This window comes from Denticeps clupeoides, chromosome 7 (assembly GCF_900700375.1).
Source record: "Denticeps clupeoides chromosome 7, fDenClu1.1, whole genome shotgun sequence".
Taxonomy (NCBI): domain Eukaryota; kingdom Metazoa; phylum Chordata; class Actinopteri; order Clupeiformes; family Denticipitidae; genus Denticeps; species Denticeps clupeoides.
This window is the reverse complement of record NC_041713.1, coordinates 14,689,476-14,707,228: the sequence shown is the minus strand read 5'-3', so window position 1 is coordinate 14,707,228 and position 17,753 is coordinate 14,689,476. Positions and strand designations below refer to the sequence as shown.

Sequence of the window (17,753 nt, the reverse complement as noted above, 5' to 3'; positions counted from 1 at the left end):
CTGGCAATATCTGTCCATTTGTACTGTGGTCAGATTCATTCATAAGAAGCCAATACATGTAGATTACAGGACATGGTGCCGACCCTGCAGACTTTACCTATTTTATTATCAACCGAACGGTACAGGGACTTTGGATACACTGCTTCAGATGAGACAATCACTCAGGAACACAAAAGACACCATACCCAGTTTATTCTAGTGTAGTATACTTCATTTATTTCTAGCAGACCATTTACATAAAATTCTCCTTTTAAGTTAACTACTCTTTAGTTCCTCTGGGGAGCCAGAGCACCATAAATCAAAAGGTCTCACCGCTGGAGCACCAGCTTTGGCATAGAATTTTAAAAACCAAAGATTCTTAACCCTTTTCCTTTAGTGTTTCCGTTTACAGGAGTGATATTCATGTCAGTTCACACCAGCATTCAGTGCTTTGCTTTTCTCTCTTTTTTTTTTTCTTTTTGTTTCAGTTAAAAACTTCCAGACGTGTCAGCTCCTTGTTAGTCTTCAAGCTGTATTGCTAGTCATGCTAGTGTTCCGAGTGAGCGCGTTTACATGATCCGCAGTCCTTGGATAGAAGACTCCAGAGTCTGCAGGGATTTAAAAACATTTTTTTTTTATATAAAAATGGAATTTGCCAAATGCCAAAAACATTTCAATATATTAAAAAGCACACACAACAAACCTTGAAGTCCCATATGGTCATTGCTCCATCAATTCCAGTAGTGCAGAATTTACGACAATCTCTTTTGTCCCCTTCATATATAGACACTTGGCTGTTTAAATAAATATTTTAAAAAGTGATGAACATTAATTGAAACGCATGTGATTTATCCAACCTGCTAAGAGTAAATTGTTAAAAATTTATATCTGGATCTATTTTGCCCAGAAAATACAGCTGTTGCAGACTTACGTGATGCTGTTCTGGTGCAGGGTCTCCAGGGTGCTGTTGCGATCCTCAGTGGTGGCTCTCTTGTCCATGTTGCGGAAACGCTCCATGGCAGAGATGTTGCGCTGGATGCTCTGCTTTGGAATGTCCAACTTTGAAATAAAGGTCAAGGAGCCGCTGTCATCGTAACTGAACAGCATGGGGCAACAGTCATGGCCCTGTTGGGAAAAAAAAATAAATACACAAGGGTCTTGAGAACTGATGCCGTGACAAGCTGTTTGAGGAATAGCAATCTTCATCAGACATACTTACTGCCGCCACAATATTATTCTCCGAAACAAACATCACACTCAGAAGAGCAAGAAATTCTGTCTTCAGTTGGCTTGGCCTGTCGGTGCAATCCCAAAGTCAAACTAATCGAATGTGACAACTGTATTCATGTCTGTGTGAGGCACAGACTGTAAACTTACGTTGAGCTTTTGGTTGGGTCCACCACAGTCACAGTGCTATCATGGCTCACCCATGCCAGCCTGTTGCCACTGGCAGAAAAGCTCACGCTGTGAACCCACCCGCCGCTACTTGCTCCACCAAACTCTGCCATCACCTGCCCAAAAGGCATCTTAGAGCCCCATGGTGTAGGAGCAGGTTTTTCATCGACTTCCTTAATGTAAGCCGAAAATACCCTAAAGAAAAATAAAATTGAAACATTAGAATACACTGGAAATCATATGGTATGTGCAAGTGTCGTGTGTGCAACTGCATACAAATTTCAGTATTAGCTTCAGTACTCACCTGCATTTGAAGTCACATGATCCAGCTGCCAATAGTACATTGTTTGGATGCCAATCTAGACTGAGTACAGTGGAACGAATAGGCTTTTTGATGTGTTTGCTCACCCACCTAAAAGACAATGATGATTATTTAATTAAATTTAATGTCCACCTTGTACATAAAAATTACAAAACGCAATCCACACACAAACTGGCCTTAAATGCACAAGCAAAACCTTTTATTAGCTCATTCATTACGTCCCCATCCTTCAGGGAGATTTTATGAAGCATGTGGAATGAGGAAATCTATGGTTGTGCAACTAGTCACTCAATGTGGAAGGTGATGCCCAAAAGAAACATACCAATCATTTTCAGATTCAAAATAGCAGACAGATATGAGGCGAGCTCCACTGCCCACAGCAAATTTGTTCTCCAGAGGAGACCACTTGACAAACGTGGCAGCTCGGTTGATCCTGAGGATAACGAGAGTGGGCTTCCACACACCATCCTTTTGGCTCCACACATATGCATTGCGATCAGCTCCACATGTCACAATGCGGTCACTTTTAGGGGCCCAGTCAATACCTGTAAGGATTAAGGAAGTTTGTTACTAGCATAAAACTTACTGCATTGTAATATATGAATATATGCAGTGCTCATACAGTTTTTTTTTTTTAGTATTATTCAGCAAAAAAGGAATTAAAGCTAGTCAAAAAAAGATATGCTTGAAACAGTCCTAGCAGAAAAATATTTTTTATACCCGTGATGTGTCCATTGTGCTCTTTTAACTCATGGGTTTTAATCCACTGGTTGCCACTCTTTTTGTATATATGGACTTCATGATTGTTCGGACTGATAGCAATTTCTAAAAGGAAAAGAAAATGTCACTCAAATGACTTCCGTGTTTGAGACAAAAAGTAACTAGTACAGAAGTCAATGTTACTTACGGGTCCTGTCCCGATTCCAGGCATGACATGTGATTGGCTCCAGGAGAAACTGATGAAGCGACATTGTGGTAAACAATCTGGAGGAAACCGATCGTCACAAAACAAAAGACGGATTAACAAATCAGCAAATTATTCAACACCCATGCTACTATAGCTAGCAAAGTGAGTTAACAATAATGCCGCGACGTAACAAACCTACATCATTATTATATATATTTTAATTATTTTCTGAAATATACACAAAGCGGAGATAAAGTATCGACTATTAAAGACAAAATACTAAACCAGTCCAATAGCCTAGATACACATGCTACCTACCCAACAACTGGAACACCACCTAGAATCGATAACGATTAGGAAAGTACTTGTGCCTCAGAGTGACAAACTGTGTAAATAAGTGAGCCCATGTTTAATTATTCATACCCGCTGAAAGGCGTTTCATGTCTAATATAGCCCTTTAAATTTGTATTGGGGCTGAAGTGACAGGCTAACGATAGCCAACTAGCATGCTAACGTTTAGCCAGTTCATCAGTCAAGCGTTCATCACGTTGTAGCCACATTTCAACCTGTTAACTAGTGCCCAATGACCAAAAAAGTCGCCGTTTTGTATAACATAATGTGATATAAAGTACACTTCGCGTAGGAAAACAGAACGACGTCGAGTTATCGCCAAACCCGCCATGCTAACATAGCTCCCAACAAAATGCCGGCTTTTTCCGCTCCCTGCTGTTGGCAGGAGGCATAGCACTGCCATTAGCGCGTCAGCCTCCAGGCAGCCCGAGTGCCCGTAAAAACTCTACCTGTGCGCGGAATCCGCTCGCTTTCCTCTGCGGGGATGGGTGGGGAGGGCGGACTTGAATTCGCGGACTCTGGACAGTCGACACGAATCCACTCCGACGGCTAGCTGGCCAACGTTTCGCTCTGTCAAGGAATCCAGGAAATCGCAGCGTCGAGCGCGCATGCGCAGCTGAAAGGAGCCGAAGGCGTGGCCCCTCCCAGCTCCCGCCAGCCAGACCGATCCTACTACGCCCATTCAAAGAATGGCGCGCCCTACTAGTTGTACCGGATTTGTCACTAAATGATGTCAAAGTTTGTTCCTTTAAGGATTTTAAATGTATGTTATTAGGTATCACACGTATACGTCCATTGCACGGTCGTATGTTTCCACTAATTTGGCGAGAAACCTAAGCAGCCCATCAAATTATTCCGGGGATTTAGCTTTGTATTAAATCTATTATGTAACTTGTTGAGTAATTGTCTTCATAGTCAGGACTATTTAAACTGTTCAGATTATGTTTTAATTTATTTTATGACTGTTTCATAACCGAGGGCATCAGATACAAGTGCACTCATACAAAAACATTTCATCTTGGAGGGCAGCGCATCATTTGAACCTCAACCCCAGCAAAACTGAACTGCTATTCATTCCTGCTGATTCCTCCCTTAAACAGGACCTTAAAATCTCCCTGGAGAATTTCCCAATTTTACATTCAGGTAACCACAGGCTATTTCCTCTCCTACTCGTCTCACCTCACCAATCTCTCCTGCTCTTGTTGATTCATCCTCTACAACATTGACACAGGCTACTCTGATACTTGTCCAATCTCAGATCATCTCCAAACAAGACTGCTGGGGTTGGGTTGGCCTTCCTCTCAGAACGCTGCAGTACAACTTGTTTTCAACCTTCCCAAATTCTCACACACCACCCCATTGGCTTTCTGTAGCTACCTGTATTAGATTTAGAATACTGATGCAGCCCTACAAAGCCAAGGATGGGTCACACCCTCCTACCTCAGATCTCTCATCACTCCTGCTCTGCACCTCAACTTCTCCGATCTTCCAGCACTGCTGGACTGGTACCACCATCTCTCAAGGTACTAGGAAAGCCTAATCTAGTCTATTCTCCTATTCTCTGTCTTGGCTCCTAGGTGGTGAACTTCCACTAAATGTTGAGTCATTAAAGACTTTCAGACACATGCTAAAACCTTTCCTTTTTAGGTTTTTATGAAATACTGAAAAATTAAAAGGGCTATTTTGTAGACTGAGTTGTTAAGTGAATGGTATAGGTCCTATTTTAAAGCACTTATGTATAATGCTCTGGGTAAGAGCATCTGTCAAATGCTGTAAATGTATATGTAAAAACTCAATAAAAAAAAACAGAAAAATACTGCAAACTTAATTTCTGATGCTTTATTAAGACTATGGTTGAGTGATTGCAGCAGAGTGACATGCTGTGGTGTCCTCTCCATCGTTGATATGAGAGTGCAGCATCCCCCAATCATTCCCCACTCTGAGAATGACGTTATAGAGATTACAAAAGCAATACTGGGCAACAGTGCAACAGACAAAACACAATTTATAATAACTGACACTGACATGCACAGAATTAAGACTTTTTTTTTCAGTGATGTTTTAAGACTTCTTTTCTGTATCCGTAAAGCATTCTTCATTGTGCTCATTCACTCCAGATGAAAACTGATTGGGTTGGTTTTCATGTCACCCTGACAAAGGAAGAGGTGCATCAGTTAAGAGAAGACTTGTTTGATGCAGTTATTTTAGCAGAAATCACAGTTCAACCTTACATTTTTTCGAACATGTCTTTTTTGCAGTTAATTAATTGCGCATAGTTAGTTGATCAAGAGGAAAGACATTGAGGATCTCTAAATCTGATGGCAATTCATGGACATTCACTCACCGGCTACATGGATGAGGACCTACTCCTCTGATGAACCCTTTGATGAGGTCTTGCTGACCTGAACTATCTCCACAGAGGTAAAGCCCTTTGCTACTGAGGCACGGTTCCTTGTACGGAGCTTGTTGAGGGCAATTTCTGCATTGCCAGCTCTCTCCTCTGCATCGTCCAGCTCATGCACAGTTTTCCTGTACTTGGACAGGCTTGTATTTGCTTGCTCTTCCTACATATGTCAGAAAATGTTCATTGTCAGAGGATGATTTCATAGTGAGATGTGTCTGATGCATTTATGGGCCTATCGGGGCATTGACCAACACTCACAGCTTCTTCTATCTGCCTCTTGTAAGACTTGAGTTTACTCTGCAGCTTTTCCACAAGCTCCTGCATGCGCTGGTTAGTCTTGTGGTCCTCCTCGGTTTGGAAAATCAGCTCTTTCAAGCGACGCTCATTCTTGCGCAGGACTTTCACCGTCTCCACATGACGTTTCTGTTCTGAATCCAGATCAGTCTCCACTTCTCGAATCTTAGGAGCACCAAGAGTTTGCATTTAAAAGTTTGTGTTAGAAAGAATGTAAGAAAGAAAGAAAGAAAGAACAAAAGAAAGAATGGCTCACCCGGGCCTCCAGTTTCTGAATAGTCCGTTTTCCAGCCTTGAGGGCAAGCTGTTCTGCCTCCTCGACCTTGAGCTGCAGATCTTTGATCGTGATCTCATTGTTCTTCTTTATCTTCTCCAAATGCATAGCATGATCCTGCTCTTGGCGAAGCTCCTCTGCCATACGAGTGGCCTGAATGAGAGATAAAAATTGTAGGTCTTTCAAGCATAAAATGGATTGTTACCATAAGATCACAAGTATGGCCAGACACTTACATCTGTGATGGCTTTCTTAGCTCTTTCATCAGCAGCACGAAATTCACTGATCAGCTCTTCATTCTCATTCATAATTCGGGTCATGTCAGTCTCCAGTTTTCGTTTAATGGTGATCAGAGTCTGGTTCTGAGGGAATAAAGTAAAATCCTATATTAGTATTAACCACATCAAAGAGCATAAAATAAGCCTTGGCCTTAGGCCTTCAGTAATTTTAATTTGTTAAATGTGTATTCTTGCTGAAACAAGAATATTCATCATATTGGACTTGTACTGATTTCACATGGAATGATATTGTGATGTCCGCACACATTAGGACTTACCTGCACATTAAGCTCATTGTGACGCTCAGTGATCTCCACCAATTCCTGTTCCAGGAGCTTACGGGAGCGCTCAGATGCCTCTAGGCCACTGCGTACTTCCTCTATTTCAGTATGGAGCAGGCTGAGTCGCCGCTCTTGGAGACTGTACTGCTCCCGCAGTTCCTCATGCTGCCGGGTGTCCTCGTCCATCTGCACCTGCATATCCTGTCAGTCAGAGAAACGGCAAGCTCAGTAAGCTCAGGAGAGCAAGTTTCTGATGATCCAGATAACTGACAACACTTACTTTGATCTGCTGCTGCAGTTTCTTGAGGGTCTTGACCAGCTCTGCATTGTTTTTGTTGGCATGGTCCAGTTGGATCTCCATTTCATTGAGATCAGTCTCCATTTTCTTCTTCATCCTCAGTGCCTCAGCACGACCTTTGGCCTCTGCCTCCAGGCTGGCTTGAAGAGACTCCACAGCACGCTGGTGATTTTTTCTGCAAAATAATAATTGTATATAGCACTAATGATATAGATATGTATTTAATTTCAGCAAAAAAAAAATGTGTCGTGTCTAACCTTGTTATTTCAAATTCTTCCTCCTTCTCGTGAATTCTGCGATCAATATCAGCCTTAACTTGAGCCAGTTCTAATTGAACACGAACAACCTTTCCTTCTTCGACCTAAACATGTCAGAGTGTGCACAAGACCTTTTTCAGTGATGAAAATGAAATATTTTTCCCCATCACATCAGTAATTCCTTGCATATTAAAATCGAATATTTTACAGTATAATTTTAATTCACATAAAAATGACCACTCACCTCTAGACAGGCCTCAGTCTCTTCCAGAGCAAGATGCAATTCATCTTTTTCAACCTCCAACTTCTTTCTGGCCTTTTGAAGCTCATGGACACTCTTTCCACCCTCACCTAGCTGTTCCACGAGATCTTTGATCTCATCTGAAAATTCATTCAGACATTAATATATCTCCAGTATCTGATCTCTTGAAAAAAAACTTTGTTTTTTCATTGGCTTTCATGACTACAACTGCTACCAGGTAAGTGAAATTGTCTTTTTATGAAGGGGTTACACACTGCATGTGTACAACATGAAATCAAAAAGAAAATATACTGTCTGATTCAAACATAAAACACCCAGAAAAAAATGGATCTGAACTAGGTAGAAGAAGCAGGAGTAGCAGCTATGACATTTAATGAAAAATAAGTTCTAATTCCACCAGTCTTCAGCCATTAGGGTTTATGTCTCAGATTAAAATTCCCACGACTGTAAGTTTTTTTCATTTGTTTGTATTCCACTGATTTGCTGCAGTCTTACCGGTGAGGGTTTTGTTGTCTTTTTTCACTGTTTCCAGATGATCAAGAGACTCTTCATAGGCGGTCTTGAGTTTGTACACCTCTGTCATGTAAGAGCGACATTCCTTCTGGGATGTGTCCAGCTCTAGCTGTAGCTCCTCGCACTTCTGGGTCCACTCAGCAATCATCTTGTCGAAGGTGCGCTGCTTTTTGTCAAGTGCTGCAGCAGCAGCATTAGACTGCATAGTGGAAAAGGGACCATAGCAGACTGCTCAGACAGACTGATAACGCACATCAGGAAACACAAGCAGGTTTGTGACAGTCCAATACCTTCTCCAGGTCAATAGTTAGATCTTCCACTTCTCCCTGAAGTCGCTGTTTAACCTTGTCCAGGCTGGCGGCACGAGCCTGGGCTGCTTCTGCAGCCTCTTCAGCCTCCTGAAGCCTAACCGTCAGCTTGCGCCTGTAAAAGAGAGCAAGCGATCAATCTACTGCTTGAAAGGGAAAGGAGGGGAAAGGATCTCAGCATACTTGGTTTCCTCAAGCTCTTCAGTTTTGTGGATGGCATCAGTCTCATATTTAGTCCTCCATGTGGTAACCTCAGAGTTGAGCTTGGAAATCAGTCTCTGCATCTCGGCTTTGCCCTCCTGCTCTTCCTCAAGCTGTTCTTTCATTAGGTCAAGGTCATGGCGAGCATTGGCCAGTCCCACAACCGCTGCACTTCGTGCCTAGAAACGCATGAGAAGTGTGACAACGACGCGATGCTGAAACCTGCTCAGTCTAACATATTTGGGTAAAAACAGGACTATTGTGCTCACTTTGGACTCTTCATCAACCTGCCTCTTCAGCTCATCCACTTGAGCTGTGAGTGTCTGTCTGATACGTGTGATCTGGTTGAGTTTACTTTGTGCATCCCCCAGTTCACGACTCAGGTCGCTGTTCTCGGCTGCACAGGAATAAAAGACGAGAAAAAAATTCATAAGCACGTAAGTAGACTGATATCGTTATAAAAAAAATATATATTTACCAGACTGGTTCTTTTGTGTTTAAAAAGTAGATCACTGAACTAGTTCTACTCATCTGACTCTGATTTAATGCACTGATTACCTGACAAGCGGATCTTAATGGCATTCAGTTCAGCCTGATCCCTCTCCAGTGCAGCTAACCTTGAGTTAGCCTCGGCAAGGCTGTCTTCTAGCTTGCGAACATGAGCCTCTGAATTGAGCTGCAGTACAAATAAAACATGATCAGTTAAACGCTCTTTAAGTTTGACTCAGTTCATCTTGGAAATGACCTCTCACCTTGGCCTTTTGGACCGATTCAATTGTGGCATTGAGGTCATCAATTTCTGCTTTCATGACCTGCTTGTCCTTCTCCAGTTTGATCCGGACTCTCTGCAGATTCTCCATGTGTTCTGCCATCTCGGCCATGGAATCTGAATGCTTCTTGCGCAGAGCTGAAGCTGTGGCTTCAGACTGCAGGGCAGATTCTTCCAGTTCCCTCCGCAACTTTAGAAGTTCGGCTTCACGCTTCTTGTTCTGCTCGATCTGAAAAAAAACCACATGCTCTCAAACGGCCCAAATAAATGGGACCTTTTATAAGTGATAATTATTTTAAATTGACATGCCTGAGCTACAGTTGCTCCACCAGCTTCCTCCAGTCTGTCACCAAGGTCCTCTAGATCACGAGACAGGTCTGCTCTCTGTTTCTCTACCTGAATGTCAAGCATAGAATACCAGTTTGAGAATATTATGGAAACAGAAATGAACATTAGGGATGAATATTAGGAAAGCACCTTGGCTCTTATTGCCCTCTCTGCTTCCAACTCCTCTTCAAGCTCCTCAATGCGGGCCTGGTTGAGAGTGATGACATGTCAGTGAAGGAAAGAGATGAAATAATAATATTTTTGAGTATCCTTTTTCTTAGTTTTCCATTACCTGGTGCTCTTTGAGTTTCCTTTGAAGAGTGGTGCTGAGAGACTGTTCGTCTTCCAGTTTAGCATTCATGTGGTTAATTTCCAGGTCACGCCTAGAATCATTGGGATATTGTATACCCTCTGGAGAAGAACAAATGGGTTTTATGGTATAAAGAATTTCAATACATACTTTTTCACAACCTCCTCCAAGTCGATCTTGGATCGCTCCATTTCGTTGAGATTCTCAATGGTCATTTTGAGATCCCCCTCTGCTTTGCGACGGGCTTTCTCGACCTCTGCACGAATTTTCTTTTCCTGTTCCCAGTTATCCTCCATCTGGTGACCATACAAGACATACAAGACATATTGTGAATCAAACAGGGCAAAGTTTGCCATGAAGTGTCTGGCCATCTGACTACATGAATAAAAACTGTGAACCGTGTCACATGGCACTGTGTGCATTTAGATGTCTTCGTCTGCAGACACACTGCAAGCACCTTGCTCTCTACATTTATTTGCAGGGCCTGTCTCTGACTAGGATAAAATTCATAGGTCATAGAAAGTAAAATAGAGCTGCATTTATTTATTTTAAAGCAAATTTGTTTATTCATCAAAGTTCATTTATTTATTAATTAAGCGAAGAAATGTGTTTGTTCATTTCTAATGTTCATATCAAAACATTTGCTCACCTCATTCAGTTGAGTGGTGAGTTTGCTGTTGGTCTTGGTCAGGTGATTCACTTTATCCTCTTCATTTTGAAGATCATCCAGAGTTTTCTGAAATATTTTTCATTGATTTATGTTCATTTATGAAAAACATTTGCATAAGACAATACTTTGATGTCTAATGTATAAAACTGTGGATTAAAACCCATGGATTATTCAGCAGCTATATGGAATGGCCAATGAGTTCTGTTTACTTGTTGAAGCTCCTCCAGAGCTTTTTTCTCCTTGTTGATCTTAGCAATAGTGTCATCTCTTTGATTAAGATCTCCATTTAGAATCCGCACTCGGTTGTCGAGAACCTAAGAGGTGAGGCAATTGTCATTGAGAGAAGGGTTAAATTCAATAATGCATCAATTACAGTCCCTATATATAAAATTCTTTGCTCTCACCTGTTTTTCCTTCTCAGTCTTTGCCAAAGTGGATTCCAGACCCTCCAGATCCCTTTTGAGATCAATCAGCTCTGCCTCCAGTTTTCGCTTCTGTGCACTAAGTTGATTGGAGGAGCCTTCCTCTTCCTCCAGCCTCTCCTTCATATCCTGGATTTCCTCTTCCATGGACAACTTCTGTTTCATTAGCTGCGCACAGCGTTCTTCGGCATCAGCAGTGGTGTCTTGCTCCTAAATGGTGAAAACATAGAAAGTATTTATGTTTACATGATCTTAAGCCTCTAAATTGCTCTGATGTCATTTTCAAATGCTTACAGCTGAAAGTGCTAAAGCCAGGTCATTCTTTTCTTGGGACAAAGTGGCCAATTTTGCTTCCAGCTCTTTGAGCTTCTCAACCATCTCTCCTGTCTTCTCGAGCGCAACTCGCAACTCTTCTTCTTTGGCTTTCAACTCATCTTCCTGTCGAGCCACGTGGAGCAAAGGCTTGACCTAAGAAATGAACAGAACCAATCAGATATTGGTTTAGCAGTATAAGATAATATTTTTAGTTTAGGATTATCGTTAGGTTTTTTCATCTGACCTTTGTATAGAGTTTCCACCAACCCCAGTATCGAAGCTGAAGGAATTTCCGCACATTGCGTTGGATTGCAATTAGAGCAATTCTGAAATAAATGATGAAACCAGTGTACAGATTTTTTTTAAATCATGTGCTGGTGGGATTCAGCTTTGCATCCACTCACCTTCTCTCAAGCATTTTCTTGAACTCAATTCTCATAAGGAATCCCCTGAGACGAGCCTGCAGCATGGTCATGATTTTTGCAAGACGTTCATCCCGCATGTCCTCAAGCTTAGCCAGCACTCCAGCACGGAAGAACACCTGCAATATTTAATCAAAAGGAAAGGATGAATGAAAGTTATATTATAATTTCACATAAATTTGCTGTATTTGGTGGATTTTACCTTGGTGTGTCCAATTCTGTACTCTGAATTGTCCAAACTAATAGAGCCAAGAATCAGTTCGGATGCCTTTTTATTATCAACAAATCCCTTTGGGATTATGTTTGGGTTCAGAATGTAATATCTGAAAAAAATTGACCAAGATATTTGACTCATATGACAAATTAGAAAGAAATAAAGCGGTCATTAGAAAATGAGTTCAACCTTTGCTTAAACTCTGGATACTGTAGTCTGTTGGGGAAGCCCTTCCTACAAATACGGATTCCTTCCAATACACCATTGCATGCCAGCTGATGAAGGATCAGGAAGTTATCACAAACACCTGGAGGAAAAGAGTAGCTCAGCTCATGCCTCAGAAAGTAATATATCCTTCAAAAGTTGTTGGGTACAGAACAAACTGGTCTTCTTTACCTGACTGTTTGAACTCATTGGGCACAATGCAGCGGACAAAATGAGGAGCCGTGCTTCGTAAGGTGCTCATCAGTTTGTTCAGCTGCTCCTGTAGTAGCACGTGCAATGAGGATTGAGTTTTATACTCATGTAAAAATATACATGTGAAATCAAGATGGACGCACGTTTGGGTGTTCTTACCCTGTAGAAAGCAGAGACAGTTTGGAAAGAAGCTCCCTTTTTCTGCTTTTTGGACCCTGCTGCAGCCTCCTCTTCTTTGAAGAGAGTAGCCAGCAGAGGCATGGAGGACTTCTGGAACAGCCCCACCACTGTCTCATTAAGTGGGTCCTTGTTCTTCTCCAGCCAGCCCGCAATGTTGTATCCCACCTAGTGTTGAAGCTTAGTCTGCTTACAAAAGCGTAGAAAAGCACACGCCATGCAATACCTTGAATAGTGTTTGAACATTTAGATTTACCGTGCCAGCATAGTGCACCAGTTCAAAGTGTGCTTCCGGACCCTTCTTTCCTCCTTTGGGCTTGAGGAAGTTGCCAGACTTGCCCAAATGATTGTCATACAAGGCAGCTTTGAAGGTGGCATCAGTGGCCTTGGGGAATACACACTGTTCCTCCAGAATGGAGAATATTCCCATTGGCTGCATTGAGAATTATTATAATTATTTTGGTATGTGATGGGCGGGGGGAATTGAAAAGTACCATGCATAACATTTGGACTTGAGTGGACATACCTTCTCCAGAAGCTCAATGCATGCCTGAAGGTCAAGACCAAAGTCAATGAAGACCCAGTCTATTCCCTCTTTTTTATATTCTTCCTGTTCCAGGACGAACATGTGGTGGTTGAAAAACTGTTGCAGTTTCTCATTGGTGAAGTTGATGCAAAGCTGCTCAAAGCTATTAAACTATGAAAAAAAACAGGTGTGTCCCATTTAGCAACTTTTACTCACATGATATTGTCAGAGTTCACCAATTTAAAAAAGTTACCTCAAAGATCTCAAACCCTGCAATGTCCAGCACACCAATAAAGTACTGACGTTGCATTTTGGTATCCAGGGATTTGTTGATTCTGTGAACCATCCACTTGAACATTCTGTCGTAGATGGCTTTGGCCAACGCCCCAATTGAGTAAATGCACTGATCCTGGTTTTGACCTTTGGTCACAAATTCATTTCCAACCTTAACACGAGGCCTGGTGATTCCTTTTTGAAGGTCCCCAGAGTTAATAGCCATGAGGTGGGCAACTTTGTCTGCCACTATGTGGTTAAACACAAGTCATAAGTACATTCATTACTATAAAACTTATAAAGCTTTTACTGAAATGTTATATGTATACACACCCTCGGTTGTCTCAACATCAGCCTGTTCCTCTCTTGGTTTCTGCTTGAACTTCATGTTGCCAAAGTGCATGATTCCACCTGTCAGCTTATATACACTCATTTTTTCTTCTGGAGTGAAGCCCAGGACATCAAAGGCCATCTTGTGAAGAAAAAAAAGTGATTCGCTGTTGCCAATATAGACAAAATACATGACGAAAATATATCCCTTGAAGATAGTTGTTATGTATCATTGACATTCCACTGATATGTGGTAATGTAATGCAGACTAACATCAGTGAGCAGAAGTTCTTCCCCATCATCCATATTGTCCACCACTGTAACCCCCTGACAGACCCAAGTGTACTGTTTTGGGTCTGGCGTCAGCAAAAGGGCCTCTGCAATAAAAAGGAATATTTAATGTGTCTCTAGTTGAGGAATGCTAATATATCGAAATGTTGGGCTCTTTTTGTACACACCAATCAGCTCTGGTTTCTTTGCAGAGAGAAGCTGGTAAAAGATATGGTAGCCACGTTCCGCAGCTTGTTGGGAGATCACGCGAGACTTCTCCAGCAGATCTGGAATCATAGAGTATTAGTTTAAACATTTCAATTTTTTTCTGAACATCATCAGATGCAAATCTGAGTTCGACTCACAGCTCTCAATATCAGCGCCAGCCAGCTTAGCGGTTGGGCCAAAGTGGATCCGAATGAACTTTCCCTGGAATAAAACAGTGGTTGCATATTTAGAAGAAGCTTCACGGTGTACTTTATGTGTGGCAGTTGTTTATTTCAAAATGAAATTAGCTGGAATAATGACAAATTGACTGACAAATCTGGAAGAGTTGTTGTTCCTTGTGGTTTTGGCATTTCCAAAAGCCTCAAGAACAGGGTTGGCCTGGATGATTTGATCCTCCAATGAACCCTTTGGAGACAAAGTATAAAAAGCTAATTTTATGTGCTTATACATTGAACCAAAGCTTAGTCTCTAGGTCATGTCAAGTGCCACATGCTTGTTTGTTTTGCTTTTTTGTATTTCTGCTTGCCTTGGAATCTGGAGCTTGCTTGGCCCCAGTCGCTCCTACGTTGGCAAAGTACTGAATGACCTTTTTGGTGTTCTCAGTCTTACCGGCACCAGATTCTCCACTAGGAACAGAGAGAAATTCTAATGTTATTAAAAAGCTGCGGCACATCCCCCTTCTTTTTATGTGCTCTGAGATAATAAAAAATAATTAGAAGGTAGATTGGTGAAACATACGTGATCAGCATAGACTGGTTTTCGTGCTCTACAATAGGAACACAGGCATTATGTAAAAACACATGAAACTATTTTATTCTATAAAAAGAAAGTTAAAGATGAAGACACTTGGATGCTATACGCATTTCTTCCTACCCATCATCATGTCATGATAAGCATTGTCAGAGATGGAGAAAAGATGAGGGGGGACTTCATTTCGTTTCTTCCCTTTGTACAAGTTTGCCACTTTGGCTCCGTAGATTGGAAGCCACTTGTAGGGGTTAACGGTCACACAGAACAAGCCGGAGTATGTCTAACAATCAAAAATTAGTATAAGTATATATCTGGCATTGGGAGAAGTCAAGAATAAAGTCATTTAGGGTTTATAGATTTTCACTCACATAGATTCTCATTTTAACATATCGTCCTCGGAGGTTGTCCAGTACACTAGCTTCATTCAGAAACGTTAGGTTGGCCATGTCATTTGCCTGATAGAACTTTGGAGGGTTCATCTGCTGAATGTCATCCTTCTTAACAGTCACCGTCTAGAGAGAAAATCAAAGTTGACTTATCACTTATCAAGTTCAGATTTAAACAGTGTATACAATTGAAACGGATCTTTACAAAAGGGACTTACAACATTTTTAATTGTCTTTGCAGTGACTTTGTCACCATCATCAGACTGAATCTCTCCTGCAATAAAGGCTTCTTTGTCGTCCTTTATCCAGCAAGACTTTTTGATGTCATATGGCTTGTTCATGGCCTCCAGCTTTTCCTTCTCTGATGGAGCCAGGAAAGGCATGGGGTCCACATCATCCCCACACTCACCTTTGTAAGCACCTGGCATGGTGATGCCTAAATCACACACACCCACTCAAGACCACTGAGAGGAATTCGTTAGAAACCTACAAAGCAAAAATACAGAGATTTCTAAAATAAATATGACACTGCATGGTGCCACATAACATTTAATGCAGAGCAGAAGGTAGAATGTAAAGACCTCAAGCACTTGCACTTACCAGAGGGCTGTGAGGAAACAGGGAGCAATGATGGCAGAGCTACAGAGCAGGATGTGCCTTTATATATGACCTGTAGGGCTCCTGATTTGGAAGCAACTGTTAAGAAGCCATTTCCCTACGGCTGCTACAGCTCATATGGGAATATCCATTCATAGCCGGAAGAACTGGGAATTGTAAATCACATCCTGGCCTTTTTTGGCTCCAAAGAATTCTCTGGTTAGTCAACATTATTGTGCATTGAAAGAGATGTAGGTATTATTTACAGTTAGTAGTATGTTATACTCAAGATATTTTCCACTTCATGTTCTCAGGTACCTACAGAAAATCTAATAGCATCAGCTGTTGCTTCTCTCTTTAAATGGAATAGTCCAAGGAAAGTTTAATGGCTTTGCAACTAAATAAGGAATTAACCAATACATTCACTACTCCTAATACTATTGCTATCAGTACTACTTTTACAAGAAACTATAATAATAATGTTTATCATTATCTGTTAAATGTAATTGTTCTACACCGTGCATAACAAAATGCTGGATGTGGGCAGCAACAGTTTGTTGTATCTAAATAGCCATGTAATTTCAAAGAATACAAATGTTTGACATCCACATTTTTGGCATTGGAAAATAATTCCAATGTCTTGTAAGCCTTGTTTGCACCAGCACATAGTCTGCTTAATCCCAAGACACAGTGTCATACAACCACAGGATCTTTGAGGGTGGGATCACACATACACGCAAAAAAAAACTGTGAACACACTTTTCCATCCCTTGATACTCTGTTCACGACAACTGGTCTCAGTCTATCATCCTAACTTGGCAGTGAACTGTGAGTAAGCTAAATCTGACCGCCTAATGTCAGGGTGATTATGGAATCACATTGCCTAAGGGACAACACTTGAATTAACATTACTGCTACCACTTGGCAGGTGCTGAGTGAAGCCATACACACGGGACGCAAGGCATTTGCAGGCAGTTTTCTGATGGGACATTAACTTGACTGTCTGTGTATGGTGACTCTGCTTTCCTTGAATGAAACTGAACCTCTGAAGCCAAGCTGTTTCAAGAACATCCTCAGCTACTTTAACTTCAGTATCATTGCCATGTGTAAAATCTAATATTTAGTTGAAGTTGTTTAGTTATTATAAGAGTGTGGGATGCATATAAAAACCATGTGTATATACCGTCACTTAATTATTTTTGTTCTTATTCCTACAGGTGGCAGAATTGAGTCAACTGAAGTTAGAAGTTAAATTTTCAGATTGCACAGTTCTTATGCATTTGAAATTGTTATACTACTAGAGAACTAATCACGCCTTTGTACGACTTATTTCACACGGTTCAGTGCTGAGTGAACAACTGTAATTTTTTTTGTTGTACATAAAGAAATGGCAAAATGTAATGTTTTTCAGGCACCATGATGGAGACCTTAAAAATCAGATTTTCCTTTAATGTGTGGTGTGTTTACCAGCTGCATAGGAAGTTAAGATTGCTCATGTTGTTGCCTCGTGTTCTTTTTACAGTTCTGTGGTTTCTGCTTATGTGGATTGGCCTTAGCCTGGAAACGGTTTTGTGAGAGGGCCCTTTTGTTTCTTTCTGCTAATACACGCAAATCAATCCCATGCCTGCTGTAATCAGCTGGTCAAGTTTTACTGAATAGAGATAAGTCAGCAGTGCCCCCACTTTTACATCAGTCTGGAGATTTGTATGTATGTCTACATACATTATACAGAATTCCATACAATGTCCTTGGGAAAAACAGAAATAATTCTTACTTTATTCTACACTGTGAAGCAAATCTAGAATTTTAATATACAGTCATTCTGATGACGTATGGTGATTAATGATGCCCAGTAATACACATTCATTTGGAGATTTACTTATGTGCATATTGACGCCAGTCACTAAATTAGGCCTGAATTGTGATTATTATGTTGATATGCAAAATAATCAATATATAACGGTCAGTGGAGGTGTTAATTAAGAACGCCCATTAGTATCAAAACACTGCAAATGTAATGTGAAAA

General features: G+C 41.1%; 2 protein-coding genes across 2 annotated transcripts; both read right to left on the bottom strand.

Moving 5' to 3' along the window:
* Positions 1-193: 193 nt before the first annotated feature.
* On the bottom strand, positions 194-3,560 carry arpc1a (actin related protein 2/3 complex, subunit 1A). The gene is made up of 10 exons (XM_028987082.1): positions 3,404-3,560; positions 2,604-2,680; positions 2,417-2,521; positions 2,019-2,241; positions 1,679-1,786; positions 1,357-1,569; positions 1,199-1,274; positions 911-1,104; positions 683-773; positions 194-587 (listed from the first exon to the last, which is right to left on the bottom strand). The coding sequence occupies exons 2-10, from the start codon at positions 2,665-2,667 to the stop codon at positions 549-551; spliced, it is 1,113 nt and encodes a 370-aa protein (XP_028842915.1). The 5' UTR covers positions 2,668-2,680; positions 3,404-3,560; the 3' UTR covers positions 194-548.
* Positions 3,561-5,007: 1,447 nt separating this feature from the next.
* Positions 5,008-15,558, bottom strand: LOC114794175 (myosin-16-like). Its single transcript, XM_028986562.1, has 42 exons — positions 15,349-15,558; positions 15,113-15,256; positions 14,868-15,024; positions 14,733-14,760; positions 14,521-14,620; positions 14,307-14,399; positions 14,132-14,195; positions 13,955-14,053; positions 13,770-13,873; positions 13,500-13,638; positions 13,147-13,415; positions 12,894-13,064; positions 12,624-12,800; positions 12,350-12,535; positions 12,170-12,257; positions 11,963-12,080; positions 11,762-11,882; positions 11,542-11,678; positions 11,382-11,463; positions 11,117-11,290; positions 10,805-11,032; positions 10,610-10,714; positions 10,380-10,466; positions 9,881-10,026; positions 9,713-9,803; positions 9,571-9,627; positions 9,403-9,489; positions 9,077-9,322; positions 8,883-9,000; positions 8,594-8,721; positions 8,307-8,503; positions 8,106-8,238; positions 7,798-8,014; positions 7,285-7,421; positions 7,041-7,144; positions 6,766-6,958; positions 6,483-6,686; positions 6,163-6,288; positions 5,909-6,079; positions 5,617-5,817; positions 5,299-5,518; positions 5,008-5,104 (listed from the first exon to the last, which is right to left on the bottom strand). Exons 1-41 carry the CDS (start codon positions 15,556-15,558, stop codon positions 5,318-5,320), a joined length of 5,838 nt encoding a protein of 1,945 aa, XP_028842395.1. The 3' UTR covers positions 5,008-5,104; positions 5,299-5,317.
* Between the last annotated feature and the right edge of the window lie 2,195 nt (positions 15,559-17,753).

Bases quoted from the DNA above. Each gene is read 5' to 3' on its own strand.
- arpc1a (XM_028987082.1), bottom strand. From the start codon at position 2,667: ATGTCGCTTCATCAGTTTCTCCTGGAGCCAATCACATGTCATGCCTGG. The intron at 2,522-2,603 runs GTAAGTAACATT...TTTTCCTTTTAG, and splicing joins CTGGAATCGGGACAGGACCC to AAATTGCTATCAGTCCGAAC. The intron at 1,787-2,018 runs GTATGTTTCTTT...ATTGTCTTTTAG, and splicing joins TTTGAATCTGAAAATGATTG to GTGGGTGAGCAAACACATCA.
- LOC114794175 (XM_028986562.1), bottom strand. From the start codon at position 15,558: ATGCCAGGTGCTTACAAAGGTGAGTGTGGGGATGATGTGGACCCCATG. The intron at 15,025-15,112 runs GTGAGTGAAAAT...TTTGATTGTTAG, and splicing joins ATGTTAAAATGAGAATCTAT to ACATACTCCGGCTTGTTCTG. The intron at 7,145-7,284 runs GTGAGTGGTCAT...TGACATGTTTAG, and splicing joins AGACTGAGGCCTGTCTAGAG to GTCGAAGAAGGAAAGGTTGT.